General features: G+C 41.6%; 1 protein-coding gene across 1 annotated transcript in view; it reads left to right on the top strand.

Moving 5' to 3' along the window:
- Positions 1-25,945, top strand: part of FREM1 (FRAS1 related extracellular matrix 1) — a 62,782-nt gene that overhangs the window by 6,411 nt on the left and 30,426 nt on the right. The window contains 18 exon segments of the mRNA XM_050912905.1: positions 245-441; positions 1,100-1,423; positions 3,170-3,278; positions 4,383-4,514; positions 7,263-7,607; positions 8,284-8,426; positions 9,021-9,217; positions 10,420-10,510; positions 11,571-11,738; positions 12,278-12,486; positions 13,314-13,407; positions 14,457-14,709; positions 16,553-16,750; positions 17,993-18,178; positions 19,120-19,316; positions 20,138-20,366; positions 21,994-22,138; positions 25,386-25,527. Of these exon segments, the coding sequence (XP_050768862.1) occupies positions 245-441; positions 1,100-1,423; positions 3,170-3,278; positions 4,383-4,514; positions 7,263-7,607; positions 8,284-8,426; positions 9,021-9,217; positions 10,420-10,510; positions 11,571-11,738; positions 12,278-12,486; positions 13,314-13,407; positions 14,457-14,709; positions 16,553-16,750; positions 17,993-18,178; positions 19,120-19,316; positions 20,138-20,366; positions 21,994-22,138; positions 25,386-25,527 (3,359 nt within the window).

Below are 25,945 nucleotides of genomic sequence, written 5' to 3' on the forward strand. Positions count from 1 at the left end.
ACTCAGTAGAAACAGCACAGGGAGTTGTTGGAGGCAGCACCTACCCAAGAGATAGACCAAGGGAGGTTAGAGTTGGAAGACGTCAGCTGAAAACAAAATCCTGTAGGAAAAGTTAAGTCAGGAAAGGAGTCCTAATTCTCATCATACGGGCTTTTTATCAGGGTTAGTTTAGCTATATGGACAGGCTTCCCATGTCGGTTTCTGCCCCGGTAACTGTTTCACTATTGCTTCTGTTGGGTTACAGAGCACAGCCTGGGCCAGCAGTGCAGAAATGGGAGCTGCATGCTGGGACTGGGAGTCGTTCATAACACAAGAATGAGCTGCGAAGAATTTCTGAGGATGGGGATTCGATATCACCACCTTGACTCTCCCTCGCCTGACACCGATTATATTCCTGTGAGGCTGGATCTCACAGACAGCAGAAGCAAAACTCTGCACAAGGTAGACTTTTGCGCTACCTTACAATGTGTCTGATTGTCTTCCTGGTTTTCAAAAAATTTAAATTCATTGCTCCTTTTCACATTTGAAGAGAGATGGTGATCCTGAAAGTTTGTTCAGTTCTTACAACGTTGCCAGCTGGGCAAATGAAATGCATTATCTCCATGCCTCTATGCTTAGACCACTATGGCTACAGAGAAACACCTCTGGTTGTTTACTGGCAGGCATAAGGAGTTTAGCCTGAGAGCAAAATTAATTCTGGCATAATTCCACTTTTTTTATAGAGCATGAGCTGCACTGACTTCAACTTATACAGTAATTAATAAGTTAAGAGCTGTGTGAACATATTCAGTTAATAATAATTAATGGCTTGTGCATGTTTCTGTCAGGTAAAGTTATTCATTAAACTCACATCAAATTAAGCAAGTTGTTTCAGCCCACAATTAAGGACACAAATAAGACTAGTGAACCTGGAAGACCTTTTCATGAGGTCTAAATATTTACTTTAGGCATTTTCTCATTAAAATGTTTCAGTTTTTCTTCTCAAAATAATTATTGCTTTAACATGTACCCCAGTTAGCTATGTGAAGGTAATGGAAATGGGATTTATTTTGTTTGCTTCACTGTGTCCTTTCAGTTGTCTCATTTTTTCCTCTTGTAGACGGAGTATGCATGGCTCCCTGTTCAGATTAAAGGTGCTGTTCCCAATCAAATACCCAAAGCTGCCCCGATGGCAAAGTTCATCCTGGAAGTAGATCAATTTATTTTAACCCCCCTTACAACAACAACCATTGATGCTGAAGACAACGAAACTCCGAAGTCCCTGCTTGTATTCAACGTCACCAAGCCACCTCCATGGGGCTTCATCACTCATCTATCCGACCATACAAAAGCTGTTGGCTCCTTCACGTGGAAAGATCTCAGTGACATGCTCATTGCCTATCAGCCTCCAAATAACAGCCACACAGAGAGGAGGAATTATGAGGTAACAGTGTAACGTATGAGCATTTGCTGTTTTTCCTCTCCTGAAGATTCAGTAAGCTGTAAAGAAATGCATTCATTTATAATGGATATTTTTCAGAAAAAAAAAAAAAAGATGTTTCTTTAACCATGTGCCAGGCAGGAGCAGAGGTAAAATCTTTTACCACTTTCTCCTATGGCTCATCAGCTTAACTGTCTAACACAAATCAGATATTTGTTGCTCACTACTTAAGAATTTCTTTGCACTGAAAGATTTTTATGCCCCCTAACTGAGAATATCTAAACAGGATTTTTTGGTTCTTCTTTTTTTATTTTTATTTTTTTTTAATGAAGAGAATAGGGGAATAACACTACTTGTAGATCTAACCAAGAACCTTCGGAAGGATCAATGGTGTCTTTTCCACATAGCTTTTATCTCTATGTGACAGTACTCATCCCTGTGACCTGCGGACAGGTGACGTATTTGAAGCCATGAAAGACGGACCAGCTAAATGTCAGGATTGCCATTTGATCTCGCACCCTACCTACTGCAGCAATTGTGGTACGCGGATAACAGAAAGGGACTCCCAACAGTTCCTGCTGGGAGGAGTAAAAGCATGTCAGTAACATAGAGAACATGATGCAAATGATGAGAGCAGGCTAGTATCTGCAGATTCTGGAGTAAGTGAGTAAATTAACAGTGCCTATCTATGAGACCAAGGCTGCATACGTTCATGTTTTATGTGAGCAAACAGAGCACCACTTCCACCTTTCCCTTGTTGGCTGCTAGCGATATTTCTCCCTCCAGATCTGCCACAGAGTGCTGATGGTGAATGCCTCCTACTCTGGGTACAGTGTTACTTTATTTTTTCAGTAACCAGTACTGCTAGATATTTTGTGTAATTCAGTAGTGTGCCAGCACTCTGAGAAATAAGCAATAGTCTTGAAAAGGAGATATAAGAGGAAGAGAAATGAGTTAAAGAAGTATATAAATACGCTGATAGTGATAAAATAACTATGATAAGATAGTTAAGCAATAACCCAAACAAAATAAAATGGTTGGTACTAAGGTAATGAAACTGAAGAGACAGAAAATCAGAGCAAGGTAAGCTGGGGAAAGGGCTGACTGGAAAGCAGAGGAACAGTAACAGTAACTGCGGCACCTGATGCTGACAAGGCTTGTCTTTTTTTAACCTTGGCTGTCACAGGAACCTCCTTTCTTTCTGTTTCCTTAGTATGAGGATCAGTCATCCTACCAAACTGCCTGCTCCTTGAGTGCCTCTTCTCTGTTCTGCTTTCGGCATTGTTCGATCACAGGTTCAAGAATTTGACAATTCAGGAGTTTGACATTTACTTTTTTTTTTTCCTGTGCCAGTCCATATCTTTTCTTTCATAATTTTTTTGTTCCCACATATTTTAAAAGACTGGGAAATGCCCTTCCCCCTCGTACTACTACTATAAAAAAAGCCCTGTGTTAATCACTGAGTTACCTGTACCCCAAACAACAGTGAAAATGCTTATCTTTCCCATTAATTTCCACACATTGCAAACTAACTTTCCCAGCATTCACTGTGAAGAGCACAGAAGGCAGATACTTAATTTAGTGCAGAACCTCAAAGACTTTTTAGAAGCTAAATCAAGTTTCATTTGTCAATATATTATCAGAAGACTTTAAGATCTCTCAGGTAAGAAGACATTATATGTATTTTGAGGTACAGCTGGTTTTCAGGTTCTTTTTTTTCAATAAATAGTTTGTCTGTTTTCACAACAGGTGGAGTTTGAAGTTCATGACTTCTACTTTGAAAAGAGTTTACCGATCACTGTGCATCTTTCTATCAGAACAACAGATACAAACGCTCCTCGGGTTTCATGGAATACAGGTGAGATCTCTTTCCCTCAGTTTATTTTGCTACAGAATTTATAACACTTTGACACAGACATTTGACAAAGCTCTAAAATTCAGATTTACACCTGGAGTTTAAGGGCCATTAAACTGAGGGAGCGTAAATCTATTTTTTCCCTTTATCCATTTTGGGGGGAACACGTTACAACAACTTGAAAAAATCTTACATTTTAACTGGAATGAAAAATAAAGAAAAAAGGGAGTTACAGGAAAATCAGGATTTCTGTATATAGCGTTTTCTTCAAGAACGAACTGGACATAAAAGAGTATAAATAGTAAAGACAAATATGTGATGGAATAGGAGTAGCAGGGTAGTGTGTGGGAATGACTAAGGCTTGTTGGTATTGTTTAAATTGGAAGTCTGCAAAAATGAACAACTAGAAAAAGAGGGCGTGATACGTCACCAGCCATTTGAAGCCTGGAAACCTTACATGGTTAAGGCTAATTCAAACAGATTTATAGTGCCTGCACTGGAGAGGGGACAGGCTTTCCCATCTAGAGTGAAATGTACATTGATATTTAATCATCAAAAGGCAAAGGTGTAAGATCAAACAAGTCTTGAAGTTAACACCAGAGAAAGAGCAGTTTCCTCACAGTAGAAAGGGGAAGGAGCTGAGATGGAGAGGCCTCATGTCTCCCAGAGAAGCCCCACCTGAAATGGTTGTCTGAGTAAAAAGAAGAGATACTGTTCTCTGTCATGAACATCAATATAGATTTTTAAATGCAGACTCACTAATGAAGCTGAGTGCCCAGTTTAAGACATCGTGAGATTGCAGGTGCAACGCTCCGGTTTGGGCAAATATCCAGAAATGTGCCTAGCTAGTCCATCAGATCATTGGGAACAAGAATACGTTATTTCTCTGAAAAAAATTCCTTAAAGACAGTTGACTGAGGCAAGTATGTCAGAATAAAAGCTGATATCAAGCTTTTAAGCTGGCCTTGAAATGTTTGTCACAGGTAGGTGTGTAGCTGGAATTAAACACACTTTTTTTCCCGACTGCAAAAACCTTTAGAAAGGTTAGATGCTGACAGCCTTGAATGTCACAGGCACTTTGGTGAAATAACGCTCTGCTCTTTGCAGGCCTCAATCTCCTGGAAGGGCAATCCCGACCAATCACATGGCAACACTTCCAAATTGTAGACAACGACGACATCCAAAATGTTCGCTTGGTCACAGTTGATGGCTTACAGCATGGGCGGCTCACAGTGAGAGGTAACTCATGTCAACTTGAGGGCCTGGAAACGCGTTCTCTAGTGACAACTGGCTATAATAATGTGACAGTCAATAAGACGTTGATAGAGTCTGTTGTATGGTGCTCCCTGCTGAGGGCTGCTAGCGTAAGAGCCAGATTTACAAGGGAATGAAGGTGCAGAAGGAAATACCTGGATGCACAGTAAGAAATAAAAAAAATCACAAGCTCATAAAGAAAGTCAATTGCATAGCTTAGACACTTTTGCAAATAATGTATTTATGCTGTCCACGTCCTTAAGTGGGAGATACTTGTAAGTCTGGCATTTTGCCTACACACCACTTTCATTTGAAAATGAAATTGGTTCTTAGTTTTTTCACTGGAGGTGAATTCAGCCCAAGTGAGCTAATGCAGCTAGTAATGGCATGCAGCAGGCCTGATGCTGCCCTGTCTCACCAAGGCTAAATGAGGATGGGTAGCCCCCCGAGGGACAGCGCTGCGATGCCACTGCAAAAAAAGGGAGAAACGCCCGCAGAGCCGTATATTGCTCTGTGTCGCTCAAAGGAAACAAGAAAACGCGGGGCATGAGAATGCACCTTCTGCAGGTTTCCCCTCCGGAGCGCAGAGCAAGACCCGCACCGAGGGAAGCGGGCACGGCCGCGCACCGACGGGCCGCAGCCGCCAGCCCGCCCGGCTCTGCCCTCCGGCCCCGGCTGCCCCGGCCGGAGGCAGGCGGCCCCGCCGGCCCTGCAGCCGCAGGCAGGCTTGCCAGCGAGCTCTGCTCCCTCTGCTGACCGGCTTCCCCTGCTGCAACCGCGCCAGGCACGGGGATTAAAACAAGAGTACCGAAAAACTCAGTGTTTAAACTTCTGCTTTCTTAACGTACGTTCGCATCCCAAAGCTGAAATTTTAAAGAAATCAGCTATGCTTTCACTGAGCAGGCATGACCTAGGTGAAATGCAGTCACTATATTTTCACTTCTCACATTTTTGCTTGAAGATGCTAAGGAATGCCGAGTGATTTTTATTTGTTGGCAAATACAGACAACATTTGGATACGGTTGTTATTTACTGGCAGCTTTAAGGTTTATTTAAAAAAGTGGCAATTAAATTAGACTTCTAATTTGTTAGCCTTCTGCATGGTCAGTATTACTAATTTTGCTTTGCTATCTATCTATCTCATGAGTCAGCACAGTGCTGCTCTCTTTGGGAAAATGGTTAGGTAAAAAAAGTCATTCTGCTGTTGGCAGGGTGGAAAGATACTGCCACTATCAATGCTGGATTTTTTGACAGTTAAATGTATTCGTGTAAAATGCATAGCCTAGAGACATAAAGCAAGTATTTAAAGAAAAGGGGAAGGTGATATTTGGAATTTAGTGGAAACAGAAACTATTCAGAAGTATGTTTCATCTCAGGAGACTACTGCCAAGGAGTTCAGTGTCTGCATGATCATCCTCCTGTAATGCGACAAACAGAAACTCTGTGTGTCAGCAGTGTTCGACAGGCTCAGCCCCAAAGATGGTGCTATGGGGGGGGGGGCTGTGCAGCCAGCCAGGGAGTGGGCTGCAAGCCGTAGAGCAGCAGACCAGCTGTGCCTGCAGGAGCACACAGAGCCCAGGGCCCATCTTGTGGTGGCAGTCCCATCCTTGCACGCAGCCCCCCAGGGTTTCTCAGCCTCCTGTGGGTCAGCCAGGGGTGGATACTTCTTCTCCAGCGGCTGCACCTTATTCTCTTTTATGTGTCTGCATAGGCACATGCAAAGGAAACCATCACCACGATTTTTGCCAATTGCCTTTTTTGTCTAGCAAGCACCAACTGATGTTCAAACTTTAAAGGAAAGTTCAGGTTTAGCCCTCCAGCTGCACCATAACTCTAATGCTGCTGGCAAATGGTCTGAGCCACTGCCCAATGAGTAATTGGAGGGATTCCCATTAACTGCAGGGAACAGTGAATCAAGCCAATATTTTGAATGCTCTTTTGTTGGGTTTGGTAATGCCAGCCCTAGAGATAAAGGAAAGCCCTGAAAGAAAGAGGTATGTATGGTGCTGTTCTCTGCCTTCTGTCACCTTTGACAGGTTTTTGTTTGGTGGTGAGGCAGTTATTTCTCCATCCTAAAGTCTGCCCATAATTCTCTTCAAGTAAAGAGCAAAGGGAGTGGGTGGGGGTCTCTGCTGATGTTACACAGCATGGAGGGCAAAAAAATATTTTCCTTGGAGGCCCTGGGGAGATCTTCTCTTCCAGCACCAGCTTGCAGTTCTCGAAACCTTTAATCTGCCTGAGTATTTGCGTGTGTGCATAACATGTCTAGTGAAGCAGAGGTGTAAAATTGTCTTATAATCGACAGTAACCTCAATATGCAGAAAAACCAAGACCTACAAAGGTTATTTTTTACTTGCAGTGAAACGCTGAGCTGTAATTATAAAGCATATTCTCTTTGATGCTTAAAATACATGTAAAATGTTCTGATAAGAAAGTAGAGGTTGAAATTAAAGTGGAAACAGTCACAGTTAAAAATCCCTGATATCTCCAGTTATCTTTAGTGCAATGGACATTTGGAGGATTTTCTCTGCTACCACAGTTGCAAATTCTGCATTATTGTTAACTATTCCAAGTTCTACAAACTTGTTTCCAGTAGGTGAGGTTACATTTGATTTTTCTAGTTAGAAATGCATTCTCCTTCTCTCTCCCTTAATAACATTCCCAGTGGTGGAAGGATTCTCCTCTGGGTGGGACTGCACTTTTTTGATGCATTTGCTTCCACTGTTTTGACAGGAGGGAAAGGATTCATGTTCACAGTCTCTGACATTCAGGCTGGAGTTGTTCACTACCATCATGACGACAGCGATTCTACTAAGGACTTTGTAGTATTCAGGATTTTTGATGGCCCCCACAGTATTCGCCATAAGTTTCCAATCAATATCCTCCCTAAAGATGACAGCCCTCCATTTCTTATCAGCAATGTGGTCATTGAAGTTCATGAGGGACAGACAATCCTGATTGAGAGCTCCATGCTTCATGCTTCTGACATGGATTCCAGTGATGATTACATACTATTCAATATTACCAAGCCACCACAGGCTGGAGAAATCATGAAGAAACCAGGACCAAACTTGATAGGTAATGAAACACATCCACAACAGCACACTTTTCTTTGTCCCCTCCTTTTTTAACTACATTAAATGTTACAATTAGATAACTTATTTTGGCTCAGGACAAATCATGGCAAATTTGGACTTCTTTCATTATAGTGTAAATCCCCATCATTAATTAATGTTGGTCTCTGCACCAGGATACTTGTGAACACAATTTATCCCATAATTCTTCCATTCTGAATCTATTTCCCTACTATATTTTTCTCCTCCAGAAAAGCTGGGCTCATCAGGAGTTATTTTATCTGCAAGGATCCCTGACAAGTTCAAAGCTATTAGATGACGCTAATGATACTAAAAGAGGAAGCAAGCTCTCCTTCCATTTCACTGAACTCAGAAATTCCTCTGCTAGACTGCAGAGGCTGCTAGTCCTGCAAATTCTCTTTTGTCCTCTGAACAGGGCTTTAGGCCCATTTGCTGTGTTGCTTCATTTTTTGAATGATCTTTAAGTGACATAGAAAAGAAGCTGATGGTCTTCAGGAAACGTGGAAGACAATGAGATAACATTTCAAAGGGCTTGCCCTAGTTAGGGTGAGAAAGAGGACATGATGCTTCACCAGTTACTTGCACAGTTAATGGATAATTTTTATGAATTATTAAAATCATGCACTGTTCAATAGAAGATATGTTCTTCAATTCAACAGGGTATTCTGTCAGCAGTTTTCTTCAGAGGGATCTATTTAGTGGAATAATTTATTATCGTCATTTGGGAGGAGAAGTATTTGAAGATTCCCTTGAGTTTGTGCTATGTGATAGCCATGACCCTCCCAATCTCTCAGAGCCACAGGTATGAAACTGAAGCATCTTTGGCAGAGTCCTGCATTTTTCCTTCAAATGGCTGATGATTTTACACCTTCTGACAGACTTTCAAATCAAACTGGTGTAGATCTTTTCTGTTTGCCATCACCACAGTCATCACCACAAATAATGTTCTTCAGAGCTAGCTCTTGCTCTTGTTCTTGCTTTCCATGGGGTAATTCTCTCTGCCTGGCCACAAAGAGACAAGTCCATTGTAAAGACTTTTTCCTACACTGTAAAATAAAATGTTGAAAACAAATTAGATTTGGAGACAGTACAAACAAATTAAACAGCCCTCCTGAAGTCAACTGAGAAGGGACTATTTATTTCACCCACGAGTCCAAGATACTGAATTTAACTTCGCTTTTAATTTAAAGGGAAACTGCTAAGATTCATAGGCTTTGCATTTAACTGTTGTATATCTGTGTTACTCATGTGTTCATGACATGGCATGACAGCCACATCCTGTATCTCATATTCCAGTAATCCACTTACTTCTGTGTGTGCATGTTTGTAAACAGCTGCTTGGACACTCTCTTATTGAGAGGAATGGCTGCTGATTTTACTGTCTTCCTGATTTCAGGTGATGATGGTGCACATTACCCCTGTGGATGATCAGCTACCCAGAGAAGCCCCAGGAGTGACCCGTCACCTGGTTGTTAAGGAGACTGAGATTGCTCACCTAACTAAGAAACACCTCTACTTCATAGATGTGGAAGAGCAAGACAGGGAACTCACATACACCATAACCACTTCCCCATTTTTCTCTTGCACACAAGGGTAGGTGTGACCTGCCATACTTTTCAGGTGTGACAGGGCAATGACCCATGTAAGAGGAGCAGCCTCAGTGGCAGTAGCATGCTTGTGTCTCAGGTTCTTCATCTGTTTGCTTAAAATGCATGTGACAATAGCTGGGTGTAGCTCTCCTGTTGATGATTAAGGGTGAGCTAGAGCTGAAAGCAACAGAATAATACACAGAGTAATTAAAAAAAAATGCATAGTTTAGCAAGAAGTAAGAAGGAGGAAAGCACCTGAAATCTTTTTGTTCCTTTTGTTGGACTTGCATTTTACATGGGACTGTGTGATCCTGTACAGCCTTGAGCACAAGTCACAGCACCTCTGCTGATACCGTGGGGCTGACCTGGGCATGCCCCAGACTGAGAAGATGAGGTGCTACAGCTTTTTCTAGGATATGTATTATTACCATGGCACTGTGAAGGACTCCTGGTCCTGGACCAGGAACCTGTGGAGCAGAATGTAGGCAGAACTGGTTATGGGGGCAATAGGGGTATGGGATGAAGGGGTGTAGTAGCAGTTTACATGTCACTGATGCTGTTTCACCATTTGGTAAATTCATGACAGCATTGGCAACAATTTGCTAAATATAAAAGTTTAAAATCCAGCTATTGTATGGTTTAAGCTGAAGATCAACACTTTCAATTTTGACCTCAAGCAACAAAGGATCGGTACGCAGCTGGGGGAGAAGGACGTTTAGGCTGTTCCTCTATTCAGTCAAATAGCCACATGGTTATCCAGTTTGCTGGTTACTGCTTTTGGAAAGCTGGCTTGCTGGAAACTGGTTCATTTCAGAAGTTTAGAAGATGCACGAAAACCAGAAATAAATAGTTTTTCTACGTAAAGATAAATAGAGGCATGTAAGTAATGAGAATGTGATGGACTAGACTTGCAGGTGGTGTAAATGGTATCTGGGGTGTGCAGAGACACACTTAGAGCAAACCCAGAGCTTGCTTATAAGGTATGCAATGATTTTTCATGACCATCCTGAAAAATATTTCTTGTGGTCAGTTTTCTGTGATAATGTTTAAATGAATAACAAGGATAGAAGAAAGAAAAATGTTTCTCCTTTCAATGCAGTTGGGAGTGGGAAGTTAATCTGAAATGCAAGATTGAGCTATGTGACTGTTGTTTTTCCTGTTCTTCAGTATTGCTAACCAGGATGTGACATACGTATTTCTGTACAGCCACTCGGATGCTGGGAAGCTGTTTATGGTGGACACCATCCCCAAGCTGGTCAAGGATCCTGCTGCTCTTGCACTGCGGTCATTTACTCAGGTTTGTTATGCTACCTGATACCATAACCAGTTCTAAACAATTTTAAAAAGTTACAAGTGTGCAGCTTCTTTTTGACAGGAAAACAAGAGGTGAAAAATGAGGAGCAGTACTACACAAGCTCTGCCTAAGAAGCTCAAAACTCTGCTAATTCAATTCCAGCTTTTAAAACAAATTTCTGTCATGCTTCAGTTCTGCAATATGTAAACACAACTCTCCTTCTGAAACCAGCAGGGGCTGCAGTTGCTTTGGGTAGGCTGAATTTGGCTCCAGCATGATGTTAAGAGGAAGGAAAAAATACACAAAATGTGGAAATGAGGCCTTGACAGTTTCCTGCTTCTTCTCAGTGTCTCCACCGATAGATGTGGTACAGGCTGGAACAAGCCTTTTTCTGGATTCTGTTGTTCAGTTTTCATGCTTCTGTAGTTTGACAGATGTCTTATGAATATTAGTAAATTGCAAAGTGCCCGGTTTTATATCCTGCTGTATGGTTAAGGTTGCATAACGGTGATCATTGCAGAACCATAATGAGAGCTCTGAGCCTACAAATGATTAATCACATGCCTAATATGGGTGTCTGGATGCAAGATTTTGGTGATTATTTTAGCCTCTTTCACCGACCTGCCCTCACCTGGGGAGGCAGGGTGTGCAGTTTATTCATACTGGTGAGGGCAAATTCAGCTGCTATGGGAGATGTTACATTAAAAACTATGCTTTGATGAATTGTTTATTTTAAAGTCACAGATAGAAAAGGCCCTGGGACCAGCATTCTTAAAGGGCTCCATCAAGAAGGTAAAGCCATTGCCTCTGTTATCGCTTATAAACTGTGTCTGTATTTTTTGCTACAGGTTGGGGTATTTGAACTTGTACTCACCTCATTTGTAGCTAAAGATGCATTTAATCAAGGTATTGCCAGGAGCTAAAGACTAGGTTCAAAGTTTCTGGAATTAGTTTTGATAGTTCGCACAACATCTAATCAGTGGATGAGAAAGGTCCCGAATGTCCTGAATTATGGCTACTCCCATTATCTCTTCTTACATGCACCCCTCTTCTCTTTTTGCAGCATGCTGTGAACTATATGAAAGTTGCCTACATGCCACCACTGCAGGACGTTGGGCCTGAACCTCAGCATGTCCAGTTTATTTTTTCTGTCAGCAATCAGCATGGTGGCACTTTGTATGGGGTCTGCTTTAATATTACAATTCTTCCTGTGGACAATCAAGCCCCAGAGGTAGGGTGGTGGTGAAAGTGAGAGCGAAGGACTTGGAAATGGCTTTGGGTAGAAACAGAAATGCAGAGAGATGTCCTGATCTGACCGAAATAAAAAATAAATCTTCCATGGGATCAGGGTTTCAGTGTCTTGCACGTAGCCTGCACTGGGACTGAAGTGGAAGGTGAAGTCTAGTGGGTGTGCAAGGTGATTTTTTGTGCTAAATAAGCTGAGGACTACCTTCAGTGTCTGGGTGGCTGTACAAAAATATGTATGTCACATCCTGGTTAGCAAAACTGCATCCTTCCTCTTTGTGTTGCCTATGGCCTATGAAGGCCAGGAGCCTCTGTGAATGGGGTCAGGACTGGGCTGCACTATTAGGGCCTACTATTAGTAAATTCCTTAGGTTTTCCTAACACAGCAGAAAAGAGTACAGCCTTTTGCATTTTGGTTTTTAAGATGTCACACATCCTCACACCAGAGCAAATTGAAATTGCCCTGTTCGGTGTATGTTTGGAGGTGCAGTAGAAAAGAGAGTTCAGCATTTCTCCTCCATGCAGGTTTTTACAAGCCATTTGAGAGTGGAAGAGGGTGGCCTGAGCCCTGTCACAGAGGGACACATTCTCATCTCTGACGTGGACACGAAACGGGAGCTTCTTCTCCTCCTCCTGCAGAGACAGCCTCAGCATGGGGCGATGGAGCTGGATGGCATTCCCATGAATGAAGGCGACAGGCTTTCCTGTGGGGACCTGCGTACCCTGGCAGTCAGGTTAGAAGAGTGGCTGTCTTTTCCTCTTGCGGTGGCTGAGTCTCTCAGTTGGATGAGTGAAAGCCCTGCAGTGAAGCGGTGCGAGGTGCAGCGGCTACAGCTAGCCATGCTTACCATAGCACGGCTCTGGCAGAGCTGCTCCAGGCCAAGATTGCTGGCTGAGCCTGGGGACCGCAACAGTCACTGTAGAAACTGAGCTGTTGTGTGGCCAGGAAGCGGGAGCCAGCAACCATGTCTGATGTAGACAGGTTTCTCTATAAAGCACTGCCCCGTGCAGATGAGGAGGCAAATTCTGTATTCATGCAGTTCCTGTGAAGCAGGCAATGGTTGCCAGCTTTTTTCTTTTAAGGAAGTTGTGTGTTTATTAAGCTTAGTTAGTTTACAGGAAAACTTGTATTAACACTGATTAACATAGGGATGAAAATTTTGCTGCTATATTTCTGGCAAGAACAAGACTCTACTTTCTACATGCACGCAGAATTATAGCTCCCTGCCTCTCTTTCCACCTGTTTGTCAAAGCGGGCACCTACCACCGCGAGGACAGACATTTTTGGTAGACACCTCACAAGCAGCCAGAACATAGACAACAAAGCCTCAGTGAAACCTTTTTCCCAGCAGATGTCTGGTGTATCTTGGGGGTTTTCTTCTTGTAGGAGACCCCACAAGCCCTCTGAAGACACTCTAATCCAGAATCAGCACTCTTAGATAGACACCCTTGCATAGGGATCGGCTTTTTATATTGGAAGGGATCCACACTGTTTGGCATGACCAGAAAGCACAGCTTCTTTGTCTGTGGGAAATCTGTGTAGCTCTTTTTTTTTCCACAGGTATCGGCATGATGGCTCTGAGACTCTCACTGATGATGTCCTCTTTGCAGCCACAGATGGCATCCACTTTGTAGAGTTTATCCTGCAGGTCAAGGTCAGTGTGTTGCGTATCAAAGCTTGACTTCTGAAAGTCTTTGCGTTCCCTTGGAAATTGGAAGATAATGGACTTGTTAGGCTTCCATTTTGACCCTAGCTTTCAGGTTTATGTGGCAACTTTGAGAGGAGATTTGGCTTGTACTAGCTGAAAGGCATTTGTGCTTGCTTTAGCTTGGGTTCTTCTGTCTGGAATTATTCTCTCTGTACTTAAATATGAGGAGTGAGTTTTCTTTCTCAAGTGTCATGGTTTAACCCCAGCCAGCAACTAAGCACCAGGCAGCTGCTTCCCCCTCCCCCCTCCCAGTGGGGTGGGGAGGAGGAAGGAAAAAAAAAAGTAAAACTCATAGGTTGAGATAAGAACAGTTTAAGAACTAAAGGAAAATCAAATACACTACTAAGAATAAGAACAATAATATAATAATAATAATAGTAATGAAAAGGAATATAACAAAAAAAGGAGGGAGGAGGGGAAGGAAAAAAAACAGCGATGCACAATGCAATTACTCACCACCCGCTGACCCATGTCAGAGCAGCGATCCACCCCTCCTGGCCAACTCCCCCCTGTTTATATACTGGGCATGACGTTCCATGGTATGGAATACCCCTTTGGCTAGTTCGGGTCAGCTGTCCTGGCTATGCTCCCTCCCAGCTTCTTGCACACCTGCTTGCTGGCAGAGCATGGGAAACTGAAAAGTCCTTGGCTTAAGATAAGCGCTACTTAGCAACAACTAAAACATCAGAGTGTTATCAACAGCATTCTCACACTAAATCCAAAACACAGCACTGTACCAGCTACTAAGAAGAGAATTAACTCTATTCCAGCTGAAACCAGGACATCAAGCTATAATTAATCTAGTTTGGTTTACTTTTGTCTTTGAATTTTAAGAGTGCCCCTAATTCAGCTGATTTCATTTTGTTCGTAGAGAGAGCTCAGTGTACTCTGACACTGACACCGTACTGCTGGTTTGGGCTGGAAAGCAATGTATTAAAACAACAGGCTTCCACTGAAATGAAAAATAAAAGATCTTAAATTATTTTTCTGATTAGGTGTTGCCTGTGAATGACGAGCCACCTGTTATGCGGTCAGGCCTTGTTCCTGTGCTGCACTGCCTGGAGGGTGAAGAAGTGGTCCTCTCCTCGGAGTACATTTATGCCACAGACGCAGACAGTGATGACATGAAACTGATGTTTATGCTGGCTCGACAGCCCTACCACGGCGTAGTGAGGAAAGCTGCCATTGCTGTGGATCGCTTCTCCCAAGCTGATGTCATCTCTGGTTTAGTCACATATAAGCACACTAGTAAGTGATTTAAGGACAGAATTAGACTGGGAGGTGGTCAGAGAGTTTTTGGCAGAAAATCTGAACCTGAATCCATATAATCTTTGCAGAAGCTCATCAGGAACTGCTGAGAAATGACATGTGTTATGAGTCGGGAAAAAAGTAAGCTGGCTTAGAAAGAGGGCTGATGATATACAGCTACCAAATGTTTTACTGTGTTCTCCAAATCCCTGTTCAAACTGAAAATTATATTAGAACAAGTACATGAAAGCATCATAATCCCGGAGGACCTCTTTCACTGTTGCTGATAAAATATCTTGGGCTTTTTTGGCAAAATTACTATTAAATTAGGTACAAAAGAGAGTCTTTTTATTTGTTGCCTAACATTAAAAAAAAACTTTGACCTTTTTCCATACTCCTGTTCAGACAAAGTAATGTAACGCTGTAAATGAGGATGCCAAGTTTTAATAGAAAACTGTTAACAACCTGAGGTACTTCTCGCTTGCCTCTCCGATCTAGATGGATATCTACTTTTGGACAGTTTATAGTCTTTCTGTACCACAAGATAAATGATGTTCAGATTTTCTTTAAGAGAACCACAGTGCTAAAAAGCTGTTGTTTTGTGGTTTTATCTTTAAAATTGAAAAAGACCTTTTTTTAATTACTCACAGAAATCAAGGGCCAGTTAACCCCCTTTCCTACTTAATTTTGTCCTTTCATTAGCATTAAAGGGGTTCTTTTTTCTACATCTCTGATGACAGCTTTAGTCTTTTTTTTTTCAAAGGCTCTGGTCTGTGTAATTAGTCTGTAATTTTGTGCTAGCATGGAAAAGATATGTGATATTTTCAGGCTTGGCACTGTCTAAAATGAACAGATGGTATTTGAGAAGAGAAGGAAGTACTTGATTATGGCTACGCATAACAAACTTTTCTTCAGCATCCTAAAGATATCAGGAACGTTATTTCAATGGCAGTGTTTTGCAGAGGCATTGAAGGGCAAAAGCTGACCTTCAAGGGTGCAATGCCTGTGTTTTTCATTCCCAAATTTCTACATGTTAAATGTGCTGCCAGTAGATATTGCAGGAGAGGATGGGAGTCACTGCCTTTCCTTTGCAGGCAGCTTATTAGTAATATCTTGCAGCAATGCAAGACACAGGCTGCCAGAAGCGCTGAGAACTGTAATACACTCAGCCACAGATGCCTTTTGCAAGCTGTGGCAGTTCCCAGTCCTGTGCTGTATCAGCCCACATTTTGAATGTAATTACATATAGGCATAATATACAGTATAGTGACAAAGCACAGCCCTTGTTATAGTCCATTTTGTAGGGATAAGAGGCATCTAGGAATACATGCATTTCTTGGTATGCAAAAATGTTTTCTTCTGGAAGAGCATCGATATTACCACTTGTCATAAAGAGAGTATATATACAAAAGAAGGACCTTTTCTTACATTCTTTGAGGAAGAACGCAGAAAAAAACTCTCTTTCTGCACAGATGTACATTTTGCACATGCCTTAGTGCACAAAGGAATCATGAGGACTATTAGCAATTTTATTACAATTAAAATATAATATTATAACATTGCAATAATAATACTATAACTATTAGTAATACTAACTTAGTTATATACTTTTCTACACCCTTTATTCTAGAATAGAAGTAAGCTGGTTAAAATTAATTACAAACAAACCAAATCCCTAACCAAACAGCACCCCCACCAGCCAGAATTAAGAATTCTAGTGGTTTTGCTGTTGTTTTCTTCTTCTTCTGACTTTGAATACTGCAGACTGTCCTTGCAGGATACAAAACTATTCTTCATGAAATTTTGCTAATACATTTCTCCTGAACGGCAACATTTTTTCCAGGTGGGGAGATTGGCCTGACTCCTTCCATTGAGATCTTAACCTTCGTTGTCTCTGATGGTGAGGCTGGCCCAGATGTGAAAGACTGCTGTTATGATGGACCTCTTCCTCCTCCAACTCCGCTTCACAATCCATTTCCAGTATATGACCTTAACATCACTGTACTTCCAGTGGACAACCAGCCTCCATCAATTGCAACTGGTGAAAGCTCCCTCTCCCTATAGCATTATAATGTGGGCTATGCAGTACTGTAATAGCTAAAGACTCAGGGGTTTTGTTTGTTTGTTTGTTTTTTAGCATCAGAAAGAGCCTGCTGAGATCAGCATACAAAAGTTTTGGATCAGAATTCCCATCAATATTTTTTTTCTTTTGCTAGTACAGTGCCACCACCAAATTCAGCTGCAGGTGCAAGTATGAGTAACTGCTTGTGGCTCTTCAGCTGCATGTTTAAATCATGTGGTTAGAGATGAGAGTGCTTAAATCTGCTCCCCTCCATCTATACATATCCATTGCTGTATATGTAAGCTATGTCTAAGTAAAAGTGATCAATATCTTGTCCCTGAACTGAACTTAGGTCCAGACAATCGTCAGGTTTATACAATGCAAAAACATAAACTTAAATATCTATCTACCTTTGCATGTAAAGCGTACAACAGAAATTTAGACTCTGGCCCTTATATGAAGGGAGAGAATCTTTTATTACCTATATTTAATTCTGCTAGTGAATAAAGACAAATCGAGGCTAGATATGTAATGGAACAAATTAATAGATATGAAGCCACATTTTCACTAGTACTCTTCAGGATCAAAAATACCCAGTTAAAATGGAAACAGTGTTGGTAATGTACATTTAGTCCAATAACAGCCCATTGTGTGAAATTTCCATTGACTTCCTGGGCTTTGAATGAGGTCTGTAGTATACATATTAAAGGTATGGTTTCTGTATGCTTGTCTTTTTCAATGTCATTTGTTTGTAAGCATCACATATATGTTATGTATCTCAGAGAATATTTAAGCATATGTATGAGTAGTTTTGTAATTTGCAGGCTCTCACCCAAGTAATGTTCTCGAAATGAAGCGTTGTCCCAGCAGGGAAATTAAGCAGTGATGCATGAAAAATTGTTCATTATGAGCAATTCGTAACAGCTCTCATGTAATTAATGCTCTGAGAAACAGAGGTAACAACTGATTTTGAGCATCACATAAACCATACCTAATAACTTACCAGTAAAATAATTTCATGATCCCCTCCCTCTCTACTTACATGATGGCAAAAGTAGAGTTGATGGTGTAAGCAGAGAAAAAAAACCTAAACCAAAACCCCTCAGTAACTCAGTATTTGTTGTCTTTGTCCCTTTAATTATTATTTCCATTCTTGTTAACAAAAACAACAGTAAAATGAGCTAAATAAGCAATAATGCTTATCATATTGTTTGTGTGCAGGTACAAGGTTTGTGGTGGAGGAGGGCTCCTCAGCAGCCCTTACCACCAACCATTTGTTTGCCACTGACCCTGACACCACTGCAGATGACTTAGAGTTTGTCTTGGTTTCTCCTCCCCAGTTTGGTTACATTGAAAATATACTGCCTTCTCCTGGGTTTGAGAAGAGCAACATTGGTATAAGTATAGGTAAGTCTTAATGACTTATGGCAATCAAGCAGATGAAATACAGAGGGCTTGTGGAGAGCTGTGCGGTGGGCTCTGGTGAAGTAGTTGCAGGTGTGTGCATTAATATGGGTGTATTGAGGAAGGCAGGTGCTGGCAAATGAAGAGCAGTGGGACTGTGTGGGAGGAGTTCAAAGGGAGACCGTAGCTCTGCAAATGTGAAGAATTGGCACTTGACGTAAACAAGCCAATCCTTGTTTTATGCATTCCAGCTGCAATCTATTAGAAGTGGCAATATAAGACATCAATCTGCTTGCTGTGCCTCCCCTTTCTCTCTCCCAGGCAAGGCTCCTGTGCTTCCCTTCACCTACACTTCTGACAATTAAGTGCTGCAGCTGAGAATTTGAAAAGTCTGGGTCCCATGTTAGTTTCTAAGGCAAAGTTACAAAAATGATAGAGATGGTGGTTGACTTGGGCCTCTTCCCTTGTCCACCTTCGAACATTGTAAGGCAGTTTCATCCTCAGCAGAACAGATTGTGGCATGCTCTGTAATGTTACTAGCTTTTACCAGTGTCTCCAGCTGGACACCTGGAATCACTGAGCCTTTTGGTCCTCATTTTCCTGGTCTGTGAGTCAAATAACAATAATTACTTAGACCTTAGATATTTTCCTACCTGTTATTTGGGTCTTTTTATTTGGGTTCAGTTCTGCAAACTGAACTGAGAAGTATGAAGTTGCACAGTCTCACAAGAAGCAGAAGGATGCATTTTTGTTTCAGGGGAAGGGCATGTGTCCTGCAGTAACATGTGCAGTGTAACTCTTTCAGCCAAAAAATGACTGAGAACTTATAAAATCCAATTTATTTGTTCTTTGCAGAAAGACATAGTTTCAGATTTTTTAATGATACATAAGACCAGAAAGCAGGAAAAGATTGTGCTAACTTATCATCTCTTTAAAATCTCTAGCTTCGTTTCAGCTAAAGCACCTGAAAGCCCTGAACATAAACTATGTACAAGCCAGGCACGTGCGAATGGAGCCAACAGCAGACCACTTTGTGCTTTATGTCACTGATGGGCTGCATCGCTCAGCAGAGACTCCATTTTTCGTGCTGATCAACCCAACCAATGATGAAGTCCCAGAATTCATAGCAAGGAATATTACTGTAAGGAAAGAACCAAAATGCCTGTCATAGAATTATTTTCTACCAGAAAACACTCTTTAATAGAAATAAGAACATTGTTCTGATACCTGTTCCTCTGCATCTTTCTCTTACTTTGTGTACTTCAGCCTAGTTCAGGAGACAGCCCAGTTAAATCCCGTGTAAACCTGTAGGACAGAGCTTCAGCGGGACTGGAGCAGTACCCAGCTCTGTTTGGTAACTTTCAGTTAAGTAAAAAAAAGGCTCAAATCTTTAAACAAATAAGTCATCTAGAAAGCAGAAGGATCTTTACGTTTCTTCTCGTTGCTCAAGAGCTTTTATAATTTTTTTGTAGAGTTTTTTTATGTTATGTTCCTGGCATAGCCTCTCCCCTCTCTGAAGACTGCTTTTAATATAAATAATAATTCTGTGACCACTATGCTAGGGCAGTGTAAGCTTATCTTACTGTAAAGTAAAAAGTGCATGTATGTATAAAAATTTATATGCCTCCATATTTTTATATATATTTATGTATTTAAAGGCTTTCTCGTCTGTGCATTCCCTAGCACTTAATATGAAGTTTACTTACCTAACAGCTTTTCTATTAATTGGGGCAGATACGAACTTCTTATCTCACCTTCTCTTTTCATCACTGTAATAATTTACTACTCTATGTCTCTTAAACTGGTTGAAATCAGCAGCTGGTTCAAAAGCTGCTGGGAAAGGGGTGGAGGAAACAAAGAGATACACTCATACACAAAAATACTCTACTTAGGAAACCATGCTAAAATTCTATGATTTCTTTTTATGTAAAAGAATTGGACATTTTTTTCTTTCATGTTCAGGTTCAAGAGGGGGAGATGAAAGAGCTGGATCTCTCTGTTATCAATGCGGTTGATCTGGATGTGCCTCAAGACCGTTTGGTATTTGGGGTTGTGCAGAGGCCCTGGTACGGGTTCCTTATTAATGGAGTTCATGGCAATGATATTCTACGCTATAAACAGTTAATTAACCACGACCACCACAGCCATGGGTTGCTTGTTCATGACTTTTCCATGGAGCTACTGAAGAATGGTAGGTGCAGCACTCTTCTGACATTGGTCTTTCATTCCTTTAATGAGGCAAGGTGGCACAGTAAGAAACCTTCACCACTTATTTATTTGCTTGCCTTATGTGTATTTCCAAGGCAATGTTTAGGAATAGAAGTTAACCTATTTAATGCTAATGTTGTCTGTTGATTTTAGGAACTGTAAATAAAATCACCCTGAGAGGCCTACATGTCAGAAAGGGTAGTAATATGACTAGGGAGACCATCTGCCCTGAAAAAATAAAGGGAATATTGTAACATATCAGCAAACAGATTTCAAAATGTTTGACAGCACCTAGAACAGAGACAGAGACACTGATTTAAAAACACATTAACTGATCATGGGGTTAAATATTGCTCTAAATGATGATAGAATCATAGAATCATAGAACAGTTTGGGTTGGAAGGGATCTTTAAGGATCATCTAGTCCAACCCCTTTGCCATGGGCAGGGATATCTTTCACTACATCAGGTTGCTCAAAGCCCCATCCAGTCTGGCCTTGAACACTTCCAGGGATGGGGCATCCACAACTTCTCGGGGCAGCCTGTTCCAATGTCTCACCACCCTTATTGTAAAATATTTTTTCCTTATGTCCAATCTAAACCTACCCTCTTTCAGTTTAAAACCCTTGCCCCTTGTCCTGTCACTACAGGCATTAGTAAAGTCTCTCTCCATCTTTCCTATAAGCCTCCTTTATATATTGAAAGGTTGTAATACGTACCTTCATCATACCTTCATATACCTAATGATAAATGTATGAATTGGGGCTCTATAGCTTAGCATGATTAGTTAACCTGTTTTGAAGCAGCAAAGCTCTTTCAAGTACCTGTAATCAAAAAGTGTATTTAACACTGCCAAGAATATGGTGGATTCTTCCAGACTGTGGCCATTTAGTGAAATACGGGATCTATCAATATAAAAAGGGACGTGAATTCAATCCTGCCACTCAGGTTGCAGGTCAGCCCTCAAAACCCAAGGAAAGACTTTTCTCTTCTCTGACTGTCTAACACGAAACTTCAGAAATATCATGTCCCCATCCCAAATTCTTCAGCCTTCCCAAGTCCTGGTTTTGACTCTTCCATTTGCTTGGCTTTTCTCTTTTCCTGTCCACAATGGTGACCGAGCCACCTCCAACCCAGATCTTCTGATTGTCCATGGTCATAGCTACAAGGCCAGCTGTTCTCCCCAAGGCTTGTTTAAAGCTCCATGAGGATTATTTAAGGCACAGAAAAGTGTTGCCTGGCAGTCTCACCCTTTCTACGGTCCCTGTTAAAATGAATTGGAATGAGGAGAGGAGATGTGTCTTTTTCAGACCGACAGAGACCCTTTTGTGAAGGGAGTCACTCCTTACTCAGGTCAGGCGGCTGTCTTTGAGTCAATAGTATGTTGTTAGATTAATGAACAGCAGTGGCTCGCCAAGCTCATCTTCTAGTAGCTGAAACAAGCTTGCTGTGACCAGGCCATATGGGGAGGGGAGATGGAAGAAGGGTGATGGAAGCAGAGTGAAATGATGTGAGAGATTTTGTAGGAGTCAGATTTATTTGTTCTTTCCATTTCTCTCTCTCTCCCCCTCTTTCCCTCTCTTCTTTTTCTTCCCCCTGCCCCCTGCATAGGAATGAAGCTGATGTACATGCATGACAATTCCGAAAACTTCACTGACAGCTTTAAAATCCAGCTATCAGATGGGAAACATAAAGTCCTCAGAACCATTTCAGTAAAGATCATTCCAGTTAATGATGAGAAACCTGTTCTGAGCAAGTAAGCCACATGTTCCTGTCTCTGACAAAGAAGGGATGAGTTCAGACAAAATGATCCAAAAGTGATCAAAACAGCAAATCAGTGACTGATGGGGAGAGGATGCCATAACTAGTCACAGACTAATGTCAATACAGATGTTTCCATGTGGGTCTCTATCAGCCTGTTTAACAAAAAGATTTTTAGTGAAAGAAGGGCATGCTTTAATGTTGCTCAATATTAAAAGAATAGAGGAAAAAAAAGAGGGGGGCAACATGCTTGTTTTGTCTTTCACAACTTACTTCAAGATGTTTGCCAGAGAGCCCTGATCTTTGCACACCTCTGCTGGCCACTGACCACCATGGTATTGATGGCAGTTACTTTGCTTTCCCCCTCCCTGAGGCAACTGCCTGTCTAAAACACCTCTCTGAAGGCAGCTCTGGATTTTGGAAGGAGAGAATCCACAAAGTTGATGCCTCCTTGCCTCACGGGGGAAAGCCTTTCAGCTTAATGGTTCTCTTCTTTTCTGTTATAAAACTCTATTGCTCAGCCATAATTCAACTTCTGAAAAGGTACATGCTAACTTCCCTTACAGTTCAAAACTAGGAGTCATAAATGAATTAGACGTGGTCAGAAATTGCCTGGCAGACCATTTGCAGATAGGCAGCTGGCTGCGAGAGCTGAACCTCCTGGACATTTTAACAAGGAGCTTGTCCCTTGGGATCCCCATTTTTCAGCTGACGACCTGCCACAGACCATCAGAGCCTCCATCCTCCTGGCTGCTTTCCAGCCCCAGGCAGGCAGACGGGGAGCTGGGGGCCCGAAGGCTTTGGGGGTATAGCTCTGAACCTCTAAAGTTTGCATTTCGGAAATTACTTACAGCCTGTTAAGCAGGCTGCCACTAAAGTGGGAATTTCTGATCCCTCAGGATATTTGGCCGACCTTCAGATCAGACCTACGTTTCCCATTGCAGAAAATTTTGAATGTTTTGTTTACCATGTAGAGCTTCCTGCATTAACAAATGTTAGTTTCATAGTTGAAAGATTATGAGGAACCACATAATGCTAACAAGAGAGAATGTCCATTTCTAGTTAGAATAAAGAGTATAGTTTATGTATTCAAATTATGTACTGATAATTGTCTATTTATTCCTCACATGGTAAAGATTGTGATGTCACCTTCCACCCTTTCTCTCTGAAGGAAGGTGATGGAGTGCAAGAAGTCAAGTGTTTTTAGCTTTGCCCAGCTGGATCCAGAAACTGTTGCTGCCTTGTCTGGTGATGTTAGATCTCACCATTTGCCATTCCTGTGGTGAACAGAGGCATATAGTGAGCCATCTACTTGCAAAATAGCTATTTCATTATAAGCAGTTACTGCTTCTTGCCTGTTACTCTTCCACTGAGATGCAGTATGCTGCCAGCGGTTAAGCAGTAGTGCTTTAAGGAAACATGTTCAGTTCGGCATTGAAGTGGTTTAGCTGCCACATTCAGTCACCACATCTTTGCTGTGGGGTAGGAGCTCCCTTACGCCGCTGCAGTGTTTTACAGGTGAACATCTGACAATACCGGTAAGCTTTTTCTCACCTTTTGATCTGGGGGCACCTTTCCACCCCAGGGAGTTTCAGTTCTCATCTCCATTAGCTATGGTCAATAGACTGAAGAATCTGGGATGGGATGTTTTTGGCTGGCAAACAGTGGCTCTTATTCACAGTGACTGCCAAAAACTCAATCTGTCACCTCTTGGATTGCGTCCTGTAGCAAGGAGTGCCCTTGGGGAACGTAAGGCCCTCACACATTCCCCTTGAAAGCTTCTTCTCAAGATGAGATGTGTGGGTGCTAGAAGGACTTAACCAACTAATTGCTACGCAGAAAAATGAGTTGGCATTAGACAGCATTCAGCGTGTAGCTAATCGTGTTTATCTTCATTTATTTTTTTGTTTGAATCTTCTCTTCCTGGCTCATACAGCCTTTGGGTCAGACACCTGGCCTTTCTGTTTGCATGTCCCAGCATGTTTATTGCTGGTATGAGCAAATCATTAAGGTTGCTTGATCTGTCATTAATATGACTTGATATACTTTGTCATATGACTCCATTTTCTTTGCTTCTCATTTTGCCAAACATGAAATTTCTATGCCTCATATCCATATCAGTTTGAATATGAAACTTCAGGAAAAAAACCTCCACTCTTTCTGAGAATAATAAATGTATTTTCCAAAATCACTAAATAATTGTGACAACTTCTTCTTTGGAAATCTCAGTTGTCACTCTGCTTTGGAGTAGGCACTTGCAGCTTGGTAAAGGAAAGGGCTGTTATATGAAGAATGTGTCTTTAGCAATTCTTGTAAAAATCTATCTGCATTTAGCCTTTGAAATAGCATGGCTTGCACATGCGCAGTTGCGTCCAGCCAAAGCTTAGCTGCCTGAATGCCTAAGGAGTCTGTCCTTTTCCAACCTGCTCCATGGCCCCTGGGCAGATTAGCTTGAGCAGGTCCCATCTCTGGGGTGATTGAATATGCTGAATCCCCTCCAACCTCCCTGAAACTTTCATATAGTCTAATAATACTGCTTGGATGCTACATTGCAAAAATGCAAGACAGCTAACAGCAAAATGATAAAGCAGGGTGTGTAAATGCAAACTGGAGGATGGTTACTAGTTGAGAATGGAAACAAAGGAGACACGATCTGAGAATCATCCTGGAGCAAGACTCTGCATGAATTTCGAACTATGTGGAATTTTTTTCCCCAAAGCTGCCTCAAATTTTATTTGTGGCTAGTGATGGTCATTTCTGCCAAAGAACAGGTGGCCTTAACCTACTTTTCTGAACTAAGAACCCAGGAAAATTCTGCAGTGGGGACCATACAGAAGGAGCCACTTAGGTTTTTGTAGTGTCTCTTAAAGATTAAGGCGAGCAGTGACGGACTAGTCATTTGAAAGACAGTCTTCTCTCTAATGAACAATCAGTTCATTACAGCCAGTATTGCTATGGTCTATAGTAGCAGTAACATACTACCAGGAGAAGACGACAGATGTAGTAAATCCCAGGTTGTTGTAGGTATCTGCTTTGTTGTTTTTCACCATTGAAAGGAGAAGCTGGTCTACCTTGTTTGCTTTTTTTCTGTTTTGAACTGAAATAGGCACCCTCCTTCCATTCTTTCTGCAGTTGTCATTTCTGTCAGCATCTGGGTAATCCATATTCCTGGCAGAGAAATTACGTGTCGGAAAGGTTACTGTTCTTTTATTGCATCAATACATGACTTTTAATTTTTGCAGGAAGGATGATATAGAGGTGAATATGGGTGAAACTCGAATAATTTCTAGTGCTGTTCTGTCAGTGGAAGATAAAGATACCCCCAGGGAGAGAATTTACTACTTATTTGAAAGACTTCCAGAAAATGGTCAGCTTCAGCTCAAGGTTAGTCTTTGTACTTCAACAAAAAGCAGGCATGCAAAGAACTCTCTCTTTTTAGGGTAGAATGAAGTTCATCTTCCTTTTCTCCCAAATGTCTGTCATGTTTTGAAGTAGACGGCTGTGGCCAGTTTGATTGCTGAAAGAATGTTTGAACCAGACAATGATGCTGTCCCAGGGGCTTTGACACTAAAGGCCAGATCATCAACAGAAGGAGAGGCATGGCAGATCATCTGAGATGACAATGGAGAGAGATGCTGGGAGAATCAGCCCATGGAGGGGGAAAACCAAGCATCAAAGCTGGGAGGGGGTGGGGGGAAGTCCTTGATCAAAAAAAAGTTGACAAGTAAGCTATTACTTCAGTTACTTCAGGGTTCAGAAAGAATGGAGGGAGATGTGTGTGAAAGAGTGAGTAATAAATCAT

Source organism: Gymnogyps californianus, chromosome Z (genome assembly GCF_018139145.2).
Source record: "Gymnogyps californianus isolate 813 chromosome Z, ASM1813914v2, whole genome shotgun sequence".
NCBI classification, from domain to species: Eukaryota; Metazoa; Chordata; class Aves; order Accipitriformes; family Cathartidae; genus Gymnogyps; species Gymnogyps californianus.